This window comes from Bidens hawaiensis, unplaced genomic scaffold (assembly GCF_021521415.1).
Source record: "Bidens hawaiensis isolate Kalapana, Puna unplaced genomic scaffold, B.hawaiensis_p1.1 tig00028811_1, whole genome shotgun sequence".
NCBI lineage: Eukaryota > Viridiplantae > Streptophyta > Magnoliopsida > Asterales > Asteraceae > Bidens > Bidens hawaiensis.
The window spans coordinates 178,394-200,602 of record NW_027505135.1 but is presented as its reverse complement, the minus strand read 5'-3'; the positions used below and the strand labels follow the sequence as shown (position 1 = coordinate 200,602).

The window sequence follows — 22,209 nt, the reverse complement described above, 5'->3', positions numbered from 1 at the left end:
GGCCCGAACTATTTGGTGACCATACATGCTTTTTGTTTTTTTGAACGGGAAATTTCTGTTATCTGAAAGACTTGAACTCAAGACCTCCCATCTTAATGTTTTAAAGACTCTATCTTTACTATGAGCCACCAACCTCATTCGGCCATTCGCGTTGTCTACATGTTAATACTCAATAGTTGTCATTTTAATAAATTGGGTTTATAATTTAGAAGCATGCATTTAATGGCTATGGCCCGGCCCACCTACAAAATTGGGGCTTAATGTAACCACTTTCACAAGATTACTTCATATTGATCCTTCCTAAATTAGTAAAAAACTTAATGTAACCACTTTCACAAGATTACTTCATATTGATCCTTCCTAAATTAGTAAATTTTTTACGTCTAGACAGCATGCTCTTTCTTTAAAATGATATTAGTTTAAACGTCTAAAACCAATTAACCGCCATAATCAGCATCCGATAGCAACATTATCTTATCCATACTTATACTTCAAATCTTTGAAAGAAAGCCACTTGAAAAGTTGGCATAGTGGTAGAGGCTTATGTCTTTTGGTGGAGGGTTAGATGTTTAATGCTTGATCATGAGGTTAGTTTAGGAAAAAATTGTGTAACATACAACATTTTTTAAGTATATACGGAAAACTATATACCCGATTGTATTCTTGTTCCTACCAACCTTATTTATTTTAGGTATACTTAGTATTTAATATACCAGATTTACTTTAAACATATCGTATATAATATACGATATAATATATCCAAAACTCATGGTTATGCCCGATAACCAATGATTAATTACCCAATGGATACCCAAGTTTTTTGTTGGTTATAGGACTATAATCAGGTATGAGGTTGTGGTGTTCCACATGGTATCACATGGATTCACCATGCATACCGATTTTGAGTCGGTACCAACTAAGTCACTACTAGAAAACTGATAGTGTTGTGACGGCAAATTGCGTCGGAAAAGCGTCACAAACGAGTGATTCCTACGCATTTACGACTCATTTTGCGTGTCAGAAAAACCCTCGTCGGAAATTCCTTAAGGACGCATTTCCGACACAAACTAAGACACATTTTCGACGCATAATTGTGTCGTAATATTCCAACACCTTTCCGACACTTTTTAACAACTTTTAATAATTATAATTACTGTATTTTAATACCTTTTAATAATTATAATTACCGTATATGTATAAATACGGTATTAATTTTTAATTTTCCGACGCAATTCTGACGCATATAAAAATTGATTTTCGACTCAATTCCGACACCACTTTAAATTATTCTCTGACACAAATCCGACGCAAATATGAAATGTTTTCCGACGCAAGTTTGACACACGCATAATTTGTTTTCCGACATAATTCCGACACACATAAATTACATTTTGATCCATTTATTATGCTAAAAATACATAAAAACCCCACAATACCTGTATAAATGACCACAATTTCACATGCAAAACAACTTTTACCATTTTAAAATACAAAATACAGTCGAAGTCATAGTCATGAACATCCATAAGAAAACCACAAACCAGTTTAAACGACCACAAATCCACTACAAACTGAGGATCGGAAGGTCGCCAGTTTCTGATGGCCTCTGCTACACCTCTTTGTATCGCTTCGTCCATTTTTTGTTGCATTTCTTGTCGCAATTTTTCTTCCATCTCCTCCCGTGTTTTCCTATCAACTTCCATTTGAACTTCCATTTTATGAATCTACATATTTTTAAATAATGTATAATAATTAGTAAAAAACACATAATTATAAAAATAATGATAACAGTAATAACAACATACCTTTTCTTGTAATTGTTGTTCGGTAGATGATCATGTAATCTCGTAAGATGTTGGTTTCCCGGTTACCACGTAATTCAGATCCGAAGATCCTATCCCAAAGACCCGTTTCGTGCGACCATTTGCAACAACATGTGACCACACAACAGGATCGTCTTCACTGAAATCAAGTCCGCACTTCTCTACCATAAAAAACAAGTATTCCTCCTACAATTCATCACGAACAAGATGATTGTTAGTGTACTAAGCTTCATTCAATAATTATTTTAAGATGAAACATATAACTTACATAAGCTTCTCTGGCTCGTTCAGTACAAAACACCATTTCGTCCAAGTTGTTAATGTCCAGCTCTCCAGCCAATAGTTTTCTTTTACCTTCTATGTTAAGGTGGGTAACAAGAAATATTTCCTTGTAAGTTGGTTCCCTACCAAAGACCTTTCTCTAGTGAAATAATAGGATATAGAATGCAATAAGTGTTAAATGATATAATTATTAAAAGTAGAAAAATGTTATTAACTTACCAGTCTAACACGATACTCATTGTATGTATGCCAGGAAAATTTGCCAATACTGTCGGGTTTCATGCGGTTATCTTTCGCGCTTTTAGACTTCTTGCGCCAATCGTCAGTGTCCCAAACCTGTAAAAAATAAAAAGAAAATACAGACGAGAAATAACGAATGATATCAAATTGTTTATTAGCTCACTTACATCACACATCTCTTCCCATACATTTGAGAAATCAAATCAGGCGGAAAATTACGAATGGTATCAAACTGGTTATCGATTTCACATTCGTCTGACTTGGCTTTTTTTGAAGATTGTTATTTTAAGTTGTATATGATGTCCCTGTATCGTGCCTTAATCATGTTGATAAAAGCTTCACGATTAAGTTCATTGCAATCGGGATCCCAGCTCCAACGAGTCTAAAAAAAATAAAAAGTGAAAGTTAAACGTGTAATGTTAACAAAAATAAGCATCCGCTAGTAGGGGTGTTCATGGTTTGGTTTGAAACCACGAAACCGCCCAAACCGGTCATCAGTTTGGTTTCACGGTAGGTTTTATTTTCTAACTTTCGGCCGGCTACAAATTAAGTATATTACAAAAACAATAATCTAAATCTTAGAATAAAAAGAGACGCACATTAAAGGTAGACTTTTGACTATTTTCAAACTGTTTTGACCTGTTCATGTTTTAGCTAAATTGGTTTGAAGATGTAATCATTTGAAGTAGAATCCAAAAATGTTGCTTGGGTTTGAAAGTTGAGAGTCACAATTTAGAGAACGAATCTGTGGGTTTTAGTTTTTTTTTTGTTCTATGGTACAAACAAGATAGTTTAAAACATGTGATACAAAAAACTAAACAGTTAATAAAAAACCAAACAGTTAATAAATAATTATGTGATACATTACCTTAAATTTGTCATACATCTTATCTAGAACATCCCTTGGGACCTGTCTAAATGTGGTCCATGGTCTTTTAAGATACTCACATAGAATGGCATAAATATTTTGGTGAACACTAAACGATCCAAACCTGCAATATTAAAATAACCAAATAAGTAGGAAAAATTCGACCAGGCGTAACACGTTTTTAAACAAGTGATCTAAAATGCCAAAAATAGCCCAAATATATTTATAACATAGATTAAATGAAGAAACTAAAGACATACCCTTTACCGACTCGTTCTATAGGTGATTTCTGAGATAGACCACGAGCTCTGCCTCCGGAAGTCGAGTCGCGTTGAGAGGCATCATGTGGTGTTTCATCCCCATCGTCATTGTCATTATCCGACTCATGATCATAATCATCATTGTCATAGTCAGAGACTGGTTGTAAATTTCGAGAGTAAGTGGGATCATTGGTACCCGTACCGCTAATATTACCAGGGCCAATATGCCCCCCACGAAACACGACACGACCTCCTGCCCCACGATATATGACACGACCTCCTGCTGAGGTGTATTTTTGTAAGCTACTAGCACCACCACTGACAGGACTAGAGTCAACTGACTGTTGTCTGCGTGATCTACCACTCAGATGTGGGACACGTCCACGAATACCACGACCGCCGTCAGTATGTCGCTTATCACTACGACCAGCCATAATGAAGTCATCATGCATTTATCCGCCGTCAGTAGATCAACATAACTAGCAATTATCCATCTATACAACCACCTATTCGTTTCTAGTTAAAATCAGAAAAACTACATATTTTAAGTGTTCGTGTTTGTCCGTTTGTTCGGTTAAAGTTAATCAAACAAACACAAACTCTAAAGTGTGAAAATATTGCTTGTCGTCACGCTGTTATATAAAATCTAATGGATTTCTAGTGTTGAGCAGAGTTACTTTGCATATTATAACAAAAAAAAAAAAGAAGAAATCCAGAAAAAAAGAAAGAAATCCAGAATCGAGTACAGCATGGTTAATAATTACACACCTCAATTATGCACACACCTCTTCTAATAATCTATATTTCAACAAGCAGCACATAGCGACCACTAATATTAGAAATTATTTGATTGAGCAGATTGGTAATTACCTGGGATGATCGGCAGTGAATCGATTGGAATAGGCTGTGAGTTCGAACGGTCTATTTGGATGATGACGGCTGTAAGATTTTTAGGTTATTACAAAACAAAAAAATAAAAAAACAAATGGACCCTCAATATGGGTTAATATTTCAATATAATATTATAGTGGGTCCCAAGCTTACTCAAATTGGTTCGGGTGTGCACAGGGGTGGAAACGAGCCGAGCCGAGTCGAGCCCGAGCTATACTAGGTTCGAGCTCAGCTCGATTAATTTACACAGAGTTTGAGTCGAGCTCAGCTCGATTAATTTACACAGAGTTTGAGTCGAGCTCATCTCGTGAGTAGATTTTTAAAGTTGAGCTCGACTCAGGCCCAGTCATTTAATTTACACAGAGCTCGAGCTCATCTCGTGAGTAGATTTTTAAACTCAAGTTCGACTCAGGCTCGACTCTTTTACTATATTTATCAATCATTCTTAAACTCAAGTTCGACTCAGGCTCGACTCAAGCTCATCTCGGGCTCATTTCGATTAATCGGTTTGGTTATTTTGTTTTTAAACATATGTTTAACCAAGGTTTATACATTGTTTAATTTTCTTATCCCATCTTTTACACAATGTCTTTATACATGGAATACTTTTACTTCACAAACTTATGCATATTAACATTCATATACGTATGCGTGTAGAGTTGGAATTTATAACCCAGAACTGTCTCTTATAATCCTAGAAGTATAAGCGTAATGTTAAGCACGTATACACGTACATGCATAGTACATATGTATATGTATGAGTTAGGAAAATAAAGCATTCCACGTATGATGAAGTTATACAAAATATAGACGAAAAAAACAAAAGTTGAAGACTCATTAGACAAAAAACACATTCAAGTTGTCAGAAATGCGTACGCATTTCCTTCAAAATAAATGTTGCGTCGGAAATGCGTCGGAACTCACATTATTAATTTAATTAATTTATTGAATTATCCATTTAGTTATCGTATTAATAAAAACAAAATACAGATTTGAAATGTTGCGTCAGAAAGGCGTCACAAAATCCGACACATTTGCGACACTGTTTATATTATTATTTGGATTAACATATTAAAAAACTAAAAATATAAAAATAAATTGTTGTGTCGGAATTGCGTTGTAAATTCCAACGCATTTCTGACACAATTTGTATTATGATTTAGATAAAAATATAAAAAAAACTTGAATTACAAAAATAAAATTTTGTGTCGGAAACGCGTTGGAAATTCCGACACATTTATGACACATTTTAGTTTTTGTCGTAAAAAAATCAGGTTTTACTTTATGTCAAAAATGTGTCGGAAATGTGTGATAAATTCCGACGAAAAAAATTGTGTCACAAATTTTCGTAGCAATGGTACCCATTTTCTAGTAGTGAGTGAGGTGGGGTTCCCCATCGGTACCACACCCAAATCATCTCATCCTAATCCATCGATGGATTAGGAATATCATGCATCCACTCCGAGCGCCATTATAACTACTAGATTATTAGCATTTTTTTTCCTCCGTTTGTAAATTTCATGATCATTAGAGAATGGATCATAGTGCTTCAACGTCATATAATCTTATGTAACAAGTTGGGCTACTTGTTTCAACCATGATATCCATCTAGATAATTACATAATTAACGATCGATTTTCTTTCGTAATTAACAACCACACGGCAAAAAAGATGTGAACACCATGTTGTTGATTTTTTCTAAACAAAAGATATAGGATGCATAAATGGAGTTAACTTGGGTAACAAGGCATATAAACAACCTAACAAGGATTTTGTGAATCTTTAGCTTTGACAATACAACTAACAAAAAAGTCCTCTCTTCCATATATAATTCTATCAAAGTCAAACTCTTCATTAACATTAACATTTGACATATACATAATATAAGCACATACGTAACCATTTACTTCAACCACTCCATTAACATTTTTCCATTTTTGAATCTTCAAACAAACACACACACACACGCATATATCTACTTTTGATATCCAAGTGTTTCAACTTTCAAGCTTCAACATTAAGCCAGAAAAGTACCAAAAAATGTCTTCGAGATTCATCCGTGCTGATTTTATGTCGTCTTTGAAACCGAAAGATGAACCTACGTTAATCAAGCCCCTTTCGAAAACAGGGTCCTTGAAGAACAAGGAATATGCATGGAATTTGCTTGATAAAAGTGGCAGAAACTTGAGCATGTCGAAGACTTCACAAACGACGAAGTTCGTGACACATAGCAACGTTAATCCGCCACCTGATGCTCCTCTTCCATCTGGATCTCCTTCAGGGTCTTTGTAAGATTTACTGATTTAGCAATTCTGTTTTTATATTTATTTCAAAAAACAGGAAAAGTAAAATATACTAGCATCAGTTTTTTGTTTGACCATAGGTTTTCTAGAGAAAAATGAACTTGTAGGTCCCATAAATTTAACTGATTTTGAATGTGATCCTAGCTTGAACCTGATTGGTTATGGGTTTGACATTAGGTTGATTCCTAGTAGCAATCCATGACTTTACGGTTGTCACCATGTTAGTTGTCTTGTCTCTAAATGTACCGAACCTTTTTTAAGTTTGATATAGCGTTAGAAGCTTATTGTTCTTAATGGGAAGTCATAAGTTTAACTCTTGATGAATTTAGTTTGGAAAAATGGTGTAATTTACAAGTATTGTAGTTTGACATTAGTAAAATGATATGTGTGACGATCAAGTTACTAGTGCAATAATTAATTTATGGTTATAATTACATATGCTAAATGATAAAATCACTCTTAAATAATATTAAATACATATGAAATAAATTATTACGTGTCTTTAAAGTTATTTTGAATTCTGAAATGTACGTTTCTAATCCTCTATATATTTAATAATTATCTATCTTTGTCTCATATTCTAATCTCTACACTGGTTATAAGAAGACTATATTTTATTGCATTATCTATATACGTGTATATAAAAGATATGCATAAGTTATAAAATACATAAAGACATTAAGCGTTAATATTACTTTTTTTTATTAATATTTCTCTCTCTCTCTCTCTCTCTCTCTCTCTCATTTGAAAGTTAATGACAATTCAATTTGACACTATTAATAAAGCTTATTTATTTAACTCTTGCATAAACAGTACATTGTATTATAAACATAAAACATATGTTATTCTTTGTAATTCATTTTATATGTGTGTCACAATATATTCAAAACATGAGATATAATATATGATTATTAATTTCTATATAATTACTTTTGCAGGAGAAATTGGATTGTGGGAATGGTGTTAACATTCGTCTTACCTTTTTTCACCCATAAATGGGGTTCCTTGCTTCTACTAAAAAGTAAGGCCACATTATTTTGAGTTCCACAAGTAATTAAAAACAATTTAAATTGAACTGATTAATAAATATGCAGATAAAGTGGATCAAAAGATAGAGACGACTGAACATGTAGTGCAAACCATTGAACATGCTGCAGAAAAAGTAGATAAAGTACTTGATAGTATTACTGAAGATCTTCCAAAAGATAGCCAACTGAAGAAAGCTTTGGAGTGGGTCGACGAAATAGCCGAAGGAGTCGCGAAGAGTGCTCATGTTGCAGATGAAATCATCAATAAGGTTAATTGTCTGCCTAATTTTTATAAAGATAATTGTTGGTATTCCTGCATTAGAACCGGAAATAAAATAGAAACAGTAAATGATAACGGTGAACCGGGCTTGTGTTTGACACAATTCCCTTAAATAGATTCGCGGTCTGTTCCCAGGGTACTCCGGTTCGAAGCAGTAGCGGACTGCCGGACTTGATCACTTGTCTGAAACGAAACCGTAATAATGTTGCAGCGGAGAGGATGAGAGAGTTGTGTGTTTTTCTCTAGTTGTTTGAACTGAAGCATTTCATCTAGTTTTATAACAATAAAACTAAAACTCATAACTTATTGTTGACCATAATAATACTTGGTAATTAGTGCATAATTATCACCATAATGGTCATCATTAGTGCAATGAAACAGAAAATAATAATCATTACTGAATAATGATCACTAATGTCATTGACCATCAGTTACGAAATCATTAGTGCAATGAAACAGATTCTAATAATCAATACTGAATAATGATCATTAATGTCATTGACTATCAGTTATGAAATGCACCAGCGAGCAGTCTCAAAAACAAAAATGAGTGCAAAAAGTCGCCTCACACGGGCCCGGGTTTTCGGAAATGTATTCGTGTCTACGGGACGTGCGGGCACGCACGAGTTCGAAGAATTTAAGTCCAGAAACCCAATTTTGCACCCCCCCCTGCGCGCCGGTAGGAGTTGTAGTAAAACACATCACAAAACTTCAAACGAGTATTAAATGTTGCACACTTGCATCTTATAAACCACTCTTCACTTTGTTCCCAAACCGATGTGGGACAAGTTTTACCACTTTCATTTTTAAGACATTCATTCACATACAAATATACCCAAAATTCCAACAATAATGACCAAAATGACCATTTTTATCAACAAAATTCCTTGTAATATTATTCCGTTGGGTCTGAGAGAATAGATATGAAGCCAGGGAGAGGTCCGATAGAATAGATATGAAGCCCTACAGAATGGATCAATGGCCGATCGTTTAAATGTATACGTGTCTGGATGTGGTTGGTTCAAAAAACGGAAGAGTGTCAGATAAATTCGTCAGTTCAGAAAGTGGTCATTTTGGGTATTTTTTTTTTGTTTGAGAGGATTAGTCAAGGAATGTTATTGGTAAAAGCTAGTGGTCATTTTGATCATTATCCCCATTTTTTAAGTACATATGCATGCGTGTAAATACTTGTTATCATGTTTTACCTCGTTATTGTACATACGTGTTTGTAATTGTAACACTAATAAAATGGAAATGAGCAGGTGGAAGAAGCTGAAGATAAACTAGAGTCGTTTGTTACTCACGAAAATTCTAAGGGAGATGAGATTCCGCAAGAAGATGAAGACAAAAAGGATCAAGAAATAACTGAGCAACAACAAAGTAATAAAAGCAAAAAGTAATATAGAGCTGAAAATTCCTTTTACTTGTAAAAACAAATTATATATAGTTTCACTCGCGCGATATATTCGTTTTTCTTTCCGATCCGTTGATGGTGAATGTTCGTTATATACTAACATTTCATTATACAGTAATGATCGATGTAAGTTAAATTGTTATTTTCAGCATTGAATCTAAGCAATTTATTGTATTATAATTTACATACTTTTAATTATTTGAATGTAGGAAGTCGGGGATTATAACGAGCAGCTAAGTTAAGAAAGAAAGAATTTGAAAACCGTTTGTGCTTCAATTCAATTTCTTGATCTTTACTTTTTTTTTCTTACGTGCATTTTTCCTTCACTTTGTATTTTCTTTGAAGCATGTAATTATATCCTCAATTAATCTATATCTTAAGAAAATCACTTTTTGTGTTTTTCCAAACGAAGTCGGTTTATAGGACATGTTTTGTTAATTTCAATCTCATATTTGATTATCAAATTGTAACTAGTAACATATCTAGATTCACATATCCCATTCAAAACATCTAGTTTCATTTATGTTAGATACGTGCCACGTGTTATATATTGGATTTGTTGATTTTCTTGCTCATATTGGTTACACACCTTTATGATCTTATGTAGCAAAAGATTGCACGTATAGATTTTCATTAGCTAAACAACCTCGAGCTTACCCAAAAAAATGTAAAAAATAGAAAACTCATCATAACAATTTAATTTATTGTTACTTTATCAAACTTTCAAACTATTTAAAAACGTCTATTATATTTTTTAAATTCATATAAGAAGTTCAACCTATATTTTCTACAATTTTATGTGTCGCTTTCCTTCTTATATATTACGACAAGTAATACAAGTATCTATGCTTCAATTGGTTGGATTGAGTTTAACACATTGAACCTAACCCATTATAGATTATTCTACAAAGCCATCGGCCAAAGTCTACTTATTTTATCCTGTTTTCTTTTTCTTCTTTTTTATATATATTTTCTTAGCTTAAACTAAATTATATATAAGTATACTAGATAGAAATATAACTGTTGGAAGTATAGATGTTAGTATTTCTTAATTTGTTTAGTGATAATTATTTTACATAAAAGTATTGTTATTATTCATAAAATTAAAAAATTATATACGTTATATTAAAATATAATTCAATTAACATATCAAAATACTTTTTCTTTATTTTCGCCCTGGTTAACTATTTAATAATTTATTATTTATCTAGTTATCATAATATTAAGACAGAATCATTTGAAGATATTTATGTACAATTATCTTGATAATTGAGGTGATGATGTTGGATCAAGATTGGATCAAAATATTAAATATATATATAAGTAAACAAACATGTGTTAAACAATATATATGATAACCTAATTGAATAAGAAACCTTCAACAGTTGACCATGGAAAAAACAACGTGTCTACCAAACTTCAAGTTTACGTTGTCTTCTGCAAATAACATAAATCAAACACACAACTTCCAAACCTAGAAAATTATCCATACTTTGTTCAAATGGCGAGATCAAAGGGCATTTCTTACGGGCGCTTAATCGTTAAAAACCTTCAAACTATAAATGTATCAACTCGTTCTCATGGTATGCTCCCAAGCAAGACTTCGGCTTGCCAAGCCCGGCGAGCGTTTTGTGATTTAAGTGGCAATCAAACACCTACTCCATCACCACCATCGTCATCGTCCCCTTGGAATTCAAACAAGTAAGTATTTGTCTGATATTTATAAAGTTAGGGGGAGAGGTACGTTTAGCCTAACTGATGAGCCTAATGCTGTAAACTAAGATCTCTATTAAGCTTGTTTCCAAAATTTAAAAATTTAAATTTACGGATCATGATCATTTTTTTAGGAACAAGTGGACAGCCGGAATAGTGTTAACAACGGTTATAACCTTGCTACAATTTAAAGGTATACATATGCACTTTTATTGAATGGTTTCAAAGTTCAAATATACAAATATTGAACTAGTTTTTGGTATTAAATGATGGAAACATGCATTTAAATATGCAGAAGACGTAGATTTGGTAATGGAGACTGCGGAGGAAGTAATAGATGTGGTAGAAGTTGTAGCAGAAGCGGTGGACAAGGTGGCGGAAAAGATTGCAGACGATCTTCCAGATGGTAATAAGCTCAAAACGACCGTGGAGGCCATTGAAGGAGTGGCAGAATCTGTCGCCGAAAAGGCCCAAAAAGCCGTAGCTTTCATCGATGAGGTATGCACATTGGTTGTAAAAATTGTTATATCTTTATATGTATAAATTTATAAAACCTGTTCTTTTATATAATTATAGGTTCAAGAAGCTGAGAAGAAGTTGGATCCAGTTATTGAACCAGTCAAACAACTAACCCAAGTTGCTCCATCAGATGCTAGCTAGTTGATGTTGATATTGATATTTGTTGATTAAAGTTTATATTGAGGGGTTAGGTGTTATTAAGACTTAAGTGACTTTTAGTATTCATGTGAAACATGGATATATTCCACAGATTGTATTGCGTATTTCTTTTTCATCTATTTTATTGCCTTCCATCTCATGTACCATAAAAATAATATAAGAAAAGTATATATGCACATTGACGCATTGTTTATTTGTTACATGTGCTAATGTGCCCTTCCAAATATTTAGCGTAATTTTTAACTTATTAATTCAGGTTTTCAATAAAAATAATATACTAAACAGATATGGCAATTATATGAGATTCTACTATTTTAAATTTGTAATTTTATAACAGTAACTGATCGGTAAATACATGTAAAACTAGTCAATAACAGTATCATAACATACAGTATACTCGTATATATGTAAACGCGAGTAATTAAACACTAACTGATACACTACTGAAAACTTTATTTTACGAGTGACGACAATGTACATATAATAAAGATCGTTATTATCTGAAAGAGGATCCCCTGAAGTGGCACTCAGTTTGGTGGGCGTGTCCACAGGTGTTGCACATGTTGTCGAGCATTCTCATCCAACCCCTCATATTATATGAGGGGTGTTTTTATAATTTAATTAGAGAGTGATTCAGGGTGTTGTGAGTGAAAAGTTTTTATATTTTAAAAAAGTAGTGATTTTTTTGCATATTTGAAAAGTTACTATTCATCCCTTATAATTTTTTAATATATTTTGAAAGTGATTGTGAGTGAAGGAAAGAGAAAAGATAATGATAAAAGGTATAAAAAGTATTATTTAATTGAAATGGAGAAAGAAAGGAAAGTGAGTTTTAGCGTAATTTTTGGTTTGGAGATAAGGGATGGGATGGGAATGCTCTCATACCTGCCATGTCTTCATGTAAGACATGTACGAGTGTAGGATGCCTGAGATAAAGAAAAAAAAACCCGTTTATGGTATCAAATGACTTTGTGAATTCATATGCTCACCATAAAACTGTCCTCCACCAACTATCTTCTTTGGCACAATCAGATCACCCATCTCCTTGCAAATTAGCGGCTTCTCGATTATGTTGATGGCTCTATCCCTCAACCACCGAAAACCATTACTCTAGCCTCTGAAGAACAGCCTAATCCGGTTTATGACGACTAGCTTCTTCGTGACCAACAGGCTATCCTTATTCTCAATTCTTCTTTAATTGAAGAAGCCGTCGCCGAGATTCTGGGTCTTTCCACATCTCATCAGATATGGACTGCTCTTGAGGCAGCCTATAGCAACGCTTCTTTGGAGCGAATGCATCTTTTACGTGACAATCTCCGACAACTAACCCGTGGCTCTTCTACCGTCGCTGAGTTTGGCCGGAAATTTAAAGCCATTTGTGACCAGCTCTCTGCCATTGGTCATCCGGTAAGCGATACAGACAAAACCCACTGGTTCTTGTGTGGTCTCGGTCCTACATTTGAGAGTTGGTCTACGGCTATTCGTACCACTCGGGATCCTCTCTCTTTCCGTGATCTTCTTATCAAAGCGGAAAGTCAGGAGCAATTTCTCAACACTTTGCACCCGCCAACCCCTGCTCCTGTCGCTTTTGTTACCCACCAACAGCCTTCTCGATCCCGTGGCTCCAACTCCAACCGATCCCGTCCTGCTTCCAGTGCTTCCACTCGTTCCAACAACCAGTGGCGGATCCAGGATTTTTTTCCGGGTGGTGCACTACTTTTAGACATTTCTATTTCATGGAGTCGGGTATAAAAAAATCCGGGTCGGTTTAAGGTTCGGGTCGGTTCGATGGTTCGAGAAAGTTCATTACATAATAAAAATACGATAAAATAATAAAAGAGACACCGTCATTAGAAATTAAAAACTAACAAATTAAAACCAACAATCTAACAAACTAAAACTAAATTTAACAAATAACTTAACAATCAAGAGCAATTAACATTTTACAAGAAGTCAAGAACAATTAACATTTAACAATGGATTGTGAATGTAAACTTACCTTCAAAGTGGGAGGATTAGAGGATTCGAGTAAGAGTAGGCAGTGGCAAGAGGACGGGGACGGCTGAGTGGCTGACAGAGTGAGGTTGCCAACGTTCCACGATGGTCGGAGTGACGAGGACGAGTGGCTGACGGAGTGAGGCTGCCGGCAGTCAGGGGCTGAAGAGGGTTAGGGGCTGGGGATAAATAAACAACTTAAAGATCAATTAATTTTCAAATGACTTAGTTTTGGTATTCAAAAAGCTTTAAATTTCAATATATATATATATATATATTATTACGAATACGCAATTCATAACAAGAAAGAACAGACTAGTTTCTATGTCATCAATCTAGTTTGATAAGTTAGATCTAGAAACTTCAAGTTCACGACTTGTAATTTACCTATAACAAATTCCTTAAACTATTAATGAAAAAAAAGTGAATTACCAGATGAGTTATTGTTGGCTGAGAAAACAAAAGGCTTAGGCTTATTGTTATCCTGAATTCGGTCATTGAATCCCTGGAAGTCAGCTTCGAAGTCATCTGATGGTGGTGGCTTTGAGAAGTAATAGTTTGATAAATTGGAATCACGGAGAAGATCTGCGGCGGTTAAACGACGAGACTGGGGAGGCGCTGTGTGGTGTTTTGTGGACTGGTCACTGGTTGTGTTTATTATAAAACCCTAACTAAGTAAAAAAAAATGTTTCAAAAACCAGAATTGAACCAGTGACCTCCGGGTTACAAAACCAACAGGTTTCCAGCTAGACAAAGGCTTCAAATGTTTGTAAGGTGGTTCCTTTCTAATTTATAAGGTGGTTCCTTTATTATTTTCTATATATAAATACACTATCATTTTAAAACTCGGGTGGTTCCTCGGAACCACCCGTTTTCACTATAGATCCGCCCCTGCCAAAAACCACTCCCCCGGGTAATCCAACGGGTTATGCAGACCACCTCACTACTAACTGTGTCGGACCAATGGCCATTATGCCAACAAGTGCCCGAAACTCTCTTCTTTTGTGGCAGCCGATTCTAGCGATGAGGGTCTCGCTCGTGCTTTCCATGCTCAATGCCTTGTCTCTAGTGAAGGACCCGACTGGACTGCGTATACCGGGGCTGACGCTCACATGATGGATGACGCCGGTAAGCTTCATTCTTCCTTTCCTTACACGGGTTCATCTTCCATTTTCTTTGGTAATGGACACTCACTTCCCATAACTCATAAAGGACATGTCTCACTTACTAAGAACATGTCCCTGAATGATGTTCTAGTGGTCCCCTCCATCACCAAAAATTTACTTTTAATTAGCAAGTTGACTAAGGATTATCCCATTGATGTTCTTTTCTCAGACACGTTTTTTATTATTCAGGATCGGAAGACAAGCCAGCCTCTCGCTAAAGGTCGGTGTGAGAATGGTCTTTACGTGCTTCGGGATAAATCTTTTGCTTTTGTTGCTTCTGTTTCTTCAAATAAAGCATCATTTGAGTTGTGGCACAATCGTTTAGGGCATGTTGCCTATGACATTATTTCTATTTTAAAGAAACATGGTTGTTTGTCTTTTACTTCTATTTTGCCAAAACCAAATATTGCTCACCTTGTCAACTTGCTAAGGCCCGTAAATTACCATTTAACTTAAATGATAAACGTGCTTCTCATCCTCTTGATCTCGTCCATTGTGATCTATGGGGACGTCGCCTGTCACTAGCAAAAATGGCTACAAGTATTATGCTGTGTTTGTGGATGATTATTCACGTTTTTCATGGTTATATCCGCTTAAATCAAAAACAGAATTTTATACCATGTTGCAATCTTTTTTGCGTCTTGTACAAACACAATTTTCACTAAAAGTAAAAGCGTTTCAAAGTGATGGAGGCTCGGAGTTTGTCAATCAATATGTACGCAAGATCTTTGATGAAAATGGCACATTTCATCGCTTCTCTTGTCCGTACACAGCGCCACAAAATGGACGAGCCGAACGAAAACATCGGCACATAGTCGAAACGGGTTTAGCTATGCTCTTTCATGCTCGAATTCCCGCCTCTCATTGGATCTATGCGTTTAGTACAGCCATATATATCATCAATTGTTTACCTACCAAGGTTCTAAACGATAAATCTCCCTTTGAAATGATTTTTTCTACTAAACCCGTCTACACCAATCTTCGAGTTTTTGGATGTTGTGTCTACCCGTATCTACATGACTATGCCCCACATAAACTCTCACCTCGTAGTCTCCCTTGTATCTTCATGGGCTATGCTCCGCAATACAAAGGTTACAAGTGTTTTGATCCTACATCCTCTCGTATGTACGTCACTCGTCATGCTCGTTTTGACGAATCATTTTTTCCCTACAACAGTGACTCCATTCCTACCAATTTGGCTACTCTCTTTCTGTCAACCTTTCATGAATCTTTACCCTTTTCTCCTACCAACCCATCACCCATCCCTCCTATTTCTACAATCCCAAACACCCCTACACTTGTCCCACCATGCTCTCTATGCAAAAATAACCCTCCTACCCACCCGCTACCCACTGCTGAACCGTCCCCTGCTGAGCCGCCCTCACCGCCGGCACCATCACCTTCACTCTATAACCCACCACCACCTGTTGCAGCCTCTCCTACGCCTCCCACTGCTCAACCCGAAGCAGCCTCCTCATACCCAATGGTGACCCGTTCAAAAGTAGGTACGTATAAACCAAATCCAAAGCATGCATCTTACCTTGTTCAAGCCATGCACTCAAACCTTCATGCAGCTCTCTTAACTCCCACTGAACCTAAAGGTTTTAAAAGTGCTTCCAAACATGCTCATTGGATGGATGCCATGCACTCCGAGCTTCACGCTCTTCGTCGAAATAATACGTGGTCTCTTGTTCCACGTCCTCCATCCACCAATGTTGTCGGCTCAAAATGGGTCTACCGAACCAAATATCATTCCGATGGATCGTTAGATCGTCACAAGGCCTGTCTGGTAGCTCAAGGCTTTACACAAATCCCGGGTCTTGACTTTACACATACTTGTAGTCCCGTTGTAAAGGCATCCACCATTCGCATCGTCCTTTCGTTAGCTGTCATTAATGGTTGGCCTCTTCGCCAACTCGATGTGAACAACGCCTTTCTCAATGGGTCTCTCTCCGAAACCGTCTACATGGAGCAACCACCGGGTTTCGTTGACCCGGAATTCCCGTCTCATTTTTGCAAACTTAATAAGGCTCTCTACGGTCTCAAACAAGCCCCTCGGGCTTGGTTTCAATGTCTAAGCTCTTTCCTCTTGTCCTTCGGCTTCTCTTGCAGCCATGCCGATCCATCACTTTTTGTCTATCATCAAGGAGATTCTCTTATGTATCTGCTCGTTTATGTAGACGATCTTATTCTTATGGGAAACAAACCATCCATTCTGTCTATGTTCACGAGTTGTCTTCATAACGAGTTTGCCATCAAAGACCTTGGTTCCTTAAACTATTTCCTTGGTCTTGAGGTTGTCCAATCCGACTCAACTCTTTTTCTCACTCAATCCAAATATGCCAATGACATTATCACACGTGCTGGTTTATGCAATGCTAAACCTGCTCCTACTCCCTTATCAACCTCGGACACCTTCACCACGGATGGAACCCCATATTCTGATCCAACATTTTATCGTTCTATTGTCGGCGCCCTTCAATATTTAACAATCACCTTACCCGACTTAGCCTATGCCGTCAATCAAGCATGCCAACACCTACATGCTTCCACAGAAAAGCATTTTCAATTGGTTAAAAGGATTCTCAGGTATGTTAAAAGTACCATATCCCATGGTCTCGTGTTTAGTCGTCCTACGGCTTCATCTATTTTGGGGTATTCGGATGCGGACTGGGCAAGATGTATTGAGACTCGGAGGTCCACATATGGTTATTCGATTTTCCTAGGAGGTAACTTAGTGTCTTGGAGCGCCAAGAAACAACCAACGGTGGCCCGGTCTAGTTGTGAGTCGGAGTATCGGGCCATGGCAAATGCAGCAGCTGAGATCGTCTGGATTACTCACCTTTTGAAGGAACTACATGCTCTTCCTCCCTCACGTCCGACTCTTTTGTGTGACAGCCGCAGTGCCTTTTTCATGAGCCAAAATCCGGTGTCTCACAAACGAGCCAAACACATTGATTTGGATTATCATTTTGTTCGTGAATTAGTTATGTCAGGCAGATTAGATACTCAGTTTGTTCCTACCAAGTTGCAACTTGCGGACATCTTTACCAAAAGCCTACCACGACCTCAGTTTGAACACTTTCGTGAATTGCTTCGAGTATATCCGCCGCCGTTTCGCTTGCAGGGGGATAAAAGATAATGTGGAAACTTCAACAACCACTCCTAAATTAGTTCTCGTATTCATGTGTATTCAAGAGTAGTTAGTGAATTCCATTCTCACATTAACAACCTAATCCCCGTTATATAGAAGATGAATTACAAAGAAATACAACCACAATATATGAAAGATATAATTACCATCAAATCATCAATTTATATTTAGAATTATATGTACGTACTCTAATAATCAGGACTTTACCTTTAAACTATGGAGTCCAATGATTTGTTGGGTTTCAGATTAACTTTGGTTAATTTATAGTGTACATTCTAACCCATATTATAACAACATAAATTTTGTTTGGGCTCATAATAAAATTCAGTTAGAAAAAAATAGTTGATGATAATAAAACAATGTGATAATTAATGAAAAATTAAAAAAAAAAAGTAGGATTCTTATAAAGAATCTTTTAATTTTCAATTAAAGTACCTTTTATTTGAAGTTTATCCCAAAATGGGAAAATTTTCCTTTTCTTGGTAGCCAAAGGGACACTAGGCAACGTTATTAATCCTATTTGGAAACTTCAATAACTTGTGTCAACTATGTTTACCCATAACGTGTGGAAATGTCGCACGATTATTCAAAGATGTCAATTTCAAAACCATTTTGTGCCTACTTTTTAACATCATATTCCTTATCTTAATGCACTCTTTAAATATTTATAAAATCATCAAGAAAACAATACTTTAAGCATCCAAAGCTCCTCCTTTGTTTTTCAAAATCATAAGTTTAAACAATCCTGAAACTGATAAATTCAACACACAGGTTAATGGCGCCAACAATAGTTCTAACGTCCGCTAATTTTATCCATCATATTGAATTTTCTAAGAGGTTGCCGGTCACCCGTTTGGCTATTAGAAAGAAAAGAGCCTTTGTTGGCTTCCAAGATCAGCCATTGCACACTTCCCGCCAAGCAAGAGGCTTTCTGGTGTACAACATGCAACCGGGAAATCATCCTCCCCCAACGGTGACTCCGTAAGTACATGGCAAGTTGTATTTTAGATTTTTTCTTCTTCTTTAATATTTTGATTCTATAAATAAGTTGTTTAGTTTTATATTTGTTAAACCCAAAGATAATGGTTTTATGAACGAATATTTATAAAATTAGTTCACATTTTCTCCTCTTTTTTTTTTTTTAAAGTTTGCTGCTAAATTTATATATTTCTTCATTACAGGCAACAATGGATTGGAATAATAACTGCAGTGATAGTGCCATTTTTCAGTAGAAAGTGGATCAATTTATTGAAAATTAAAGGTAAAAGTTATAAAAAGAACTCTGATTCAAGTTTAACTAAAAAAATCTTCATCGATTCATTCATTTTCTATATGAGTTTCATGCATTGTGTGGGTTATTAGGGTCTTTGACGGTTAATGGCAAATTAATGAGATTTTATTAATCCAAAATATGACTTGCCAATACTCAATATCGACAATTTAACTAATGACACTTTTAACTTTCACTTCGTAGACAATAATCCAACTCTAATATAGATATAACAAGTCAGTGCTTCATAGGCATTAATCCAACTATATTAGAGAAATAATAACTCAGCACGTGTCTCTAACTTTTATTTATGTCATTTTAAAACAATGTATAGCATTTTGGATAATATATACCAATTGTTCATGAGAAGCATGCACGCTTACTAAGTAACAAGTTTTGTAAAGTCCAGTTTGCCACAATTAATTAAGTAAAAAGTTTCGTAAATGTTCTTTTGCATGTGCATGTAGACGAAGTTGATACAGTGGTCGACGAAACAGAGAAAATAGTAGATCGTATAGAGGAAGTGGCTGAGACGGTTGATAAGGTGGCCAAAGACGTAGCCGATCATCTTCCCGAAGGTGGAAAACTGAGAAATGCCGTCGTGTTCGTGGAAGGCGTAGCTGAGGAAATAGCAAGAGAAGCTCACTTGGTTGACGATTTCCTCCATGAGGTTTCTATTCTTATTTCTAGCTAGTAATTTTTCTTGATTATTAGAACGCTCCAAAATAAATAAAATAAAACTTTTGGGTTTTTATATGATTTGATTAGGTTGAAGAGGTAGAAGAGAAGATAGAGTTGTTTGTTGAATCAGTCAAGGATCAAAATAAGCATGCTCATGAAGATTTTAGCTCAAGTTGATGAAGAATTAGTTAAGTATGTTAAGTTCAAATGTATATAATCCTTTATTAAAGCATTAATTTAATTTTTCGTGAAATTATTTCAAGTTGTAAGAGAAATGATAGAAATTTGTGAACGATTAAGGATAATTTTTTTTCTATTTTTATTCCTTAAAAGGTAAAGCTGCATGTAAAGTTTAATTACCTAAATCCACAAGCTTGTCTAACGAGCCGCTACGCACTACAAAAATGAAAACAAAACTAATTTAAACTTATAAATTTGATGCAAATCACTCACAAATATGTGACGAAAAGAATAAGCCAAAACTAAAATGTTGACCATAACGTCGTAAATTAAAGGGGAAAGTTAAAAAAAAAAACTAGAAATAATTTTCAGTCGTGAATGACCATTTGCAAAATTGTGAAAAAAACTTAAAAGAAGCGTCCTAAACCCATGTGTCTCAGCAGTTAAATTTACAAATGTGTTCTTAAACACGGAAATTTATAACCATGCAACAGAAAACGTAGCATCTTCCGTACTCAAAGTTACAATATCCACACGAAAACAAATTACATTATCTGAACATAATTAAATGATACATAAACAAAGCCAGGATACAAGTCTTTTGCTCCTTAATTTTGCCTCACTGCCAAGCCCTCGAACCTCAACACATTCTAATTTGATGTGTATATAGCTAGCCTCGTTAAATGGCATCTGGCTTTTAAACATTCGTAGGAGCATAACAGTTATTAAATATATTAACATTACATACATACTACATAGATTATCAAAACTTGACATATTGTACCGTACCTTACGTTATAAATGTAAAGTAGAATTGTCTAGATCTATGCATATTTCATATCGAGGTCCCCCCCCCCCCCCCCCCCCTCTTCCATATGAATGAAATAGCATCGTCATTCAACCTTACACAATTGTAAGGTTGCCAATAATGCCACAAAGGCCATAATCCTGAATGACTGTACAAGATTCACATAAGAAGTTATTACTTACAAGGCGATAAGTCCATAATATTGCTTCTTCTCTAAGTAATCGCTTCTATGTGATTGCTAACTAACTTGTTACCTAAATAAGTTGTCGCAAAATTAAATTGTCACCTAAATAAGTATTCGGCTATATGCTAACTAAGTTATCGCCTAAATAGTTGTCGCTTAAAACTACATTATGGATAACTATATTATGCGATTCATTAAGCGATAACTTTATATGATAATTACATTATGCGATAACCAGGGCCGGCCCTGAGGATTTAAATACCTCGGCCGAGGCGAAATAAAAAGGCCCGTATAGCTTAAACAAACTATGGATAAAAAGTAAATTTTGCACCAAATATATTTAAAATGCTAGATCCGTACCTAAAGTGGAGGAACGTGGACATTTTAATTGAGGGGCTGAAAATATTACAAAAAGCAAACAAAAAACATAAATCTAAGAGGAAAAAAATCAGCTCTTACATGGTTAATAATTTGGTTTGGGCTATGAAATAATATATCATTAATTTAGGATTTTCACTTTTAAAATTTTTAAGGGCATAACTAACCAACTAAATATACATAATATTACTTAAACTAAATGGCCTAAAATCTAAGCCGACGGAACTAAAACATTTTAACTAGAGGCTCACAAATTGTTCTTTTTTGGCATCCACGTGTAAATATCAAGACCATATGATTAAGTATTGCTTTCTTACCTTCTCTTTTATTAGATAAATAATCATTAATCGGCTTACGCAAAACAGGATCACCTATAATTTAATTTTTCAAAAAAGTTAAACCTTTCTAACCCTCTTTATATACTGATTTCACAAGTATTTTTAAAAAGATTGGATAAAAAGATTTTTCTTACAAACATATTCTTTTAGCGAAATATTTAAAAGAAGTAAATATGTTTTATTAATTAGAAAATAGAGTACACCATACAAATTTATAGCCTATAAAGTTAATAAACTGATTTAGAAAATAAAATAATTAGATAGAATTAGAAGAA

At 35.2% G+C, this 22,209-nt stretch overlaps 1 protein-coding gene and 1 long non-coding RNA gene across 2 annotated transcripts; both read left to right on the top strand.

Moving 5' to 3' along the window:
- The first annotated feature begins 6,402 nt into the window (after positions 1 to 6,402).
- Positions 6,403 to 9,375, top strand: LOC143610990 (uncharacterized). Its single transcript, XM_077085323.1, has 4 exons — positions 6,403 to 6,652; positions 7,606 to 7,688; positions 7,762 to 7,964; positions 9,238 to 9,375. Exons 1-4 carry the CDS (start codon positions 6,405 to 6,407, stop codon positions 9,373 to 9,375), a joined length of 672 nt encoding a protein of 223 aa, XP_076941438.1. The 5' UTR covers positions 6,403 to 6,404.
- A 9,802-nt stretch (positions 9,376 to 19,177) lies between these two features.
- LOC143610975 (uncharacterized) lies at positions 19,178 to 20,233 on the top strand. Its single transcript, XR_013149687.1, has 3 exons — positions 19,178 to 19,356; positions 19,833 to 20,035; positions 20,134 to 20,233. It is a non-coding gene; the product is annotated as an uncharacterized LOC143610975 (long non-coding RNA).
- Positions 20,234 to 22,209: the final 1,976 nt, after the last annotated feature.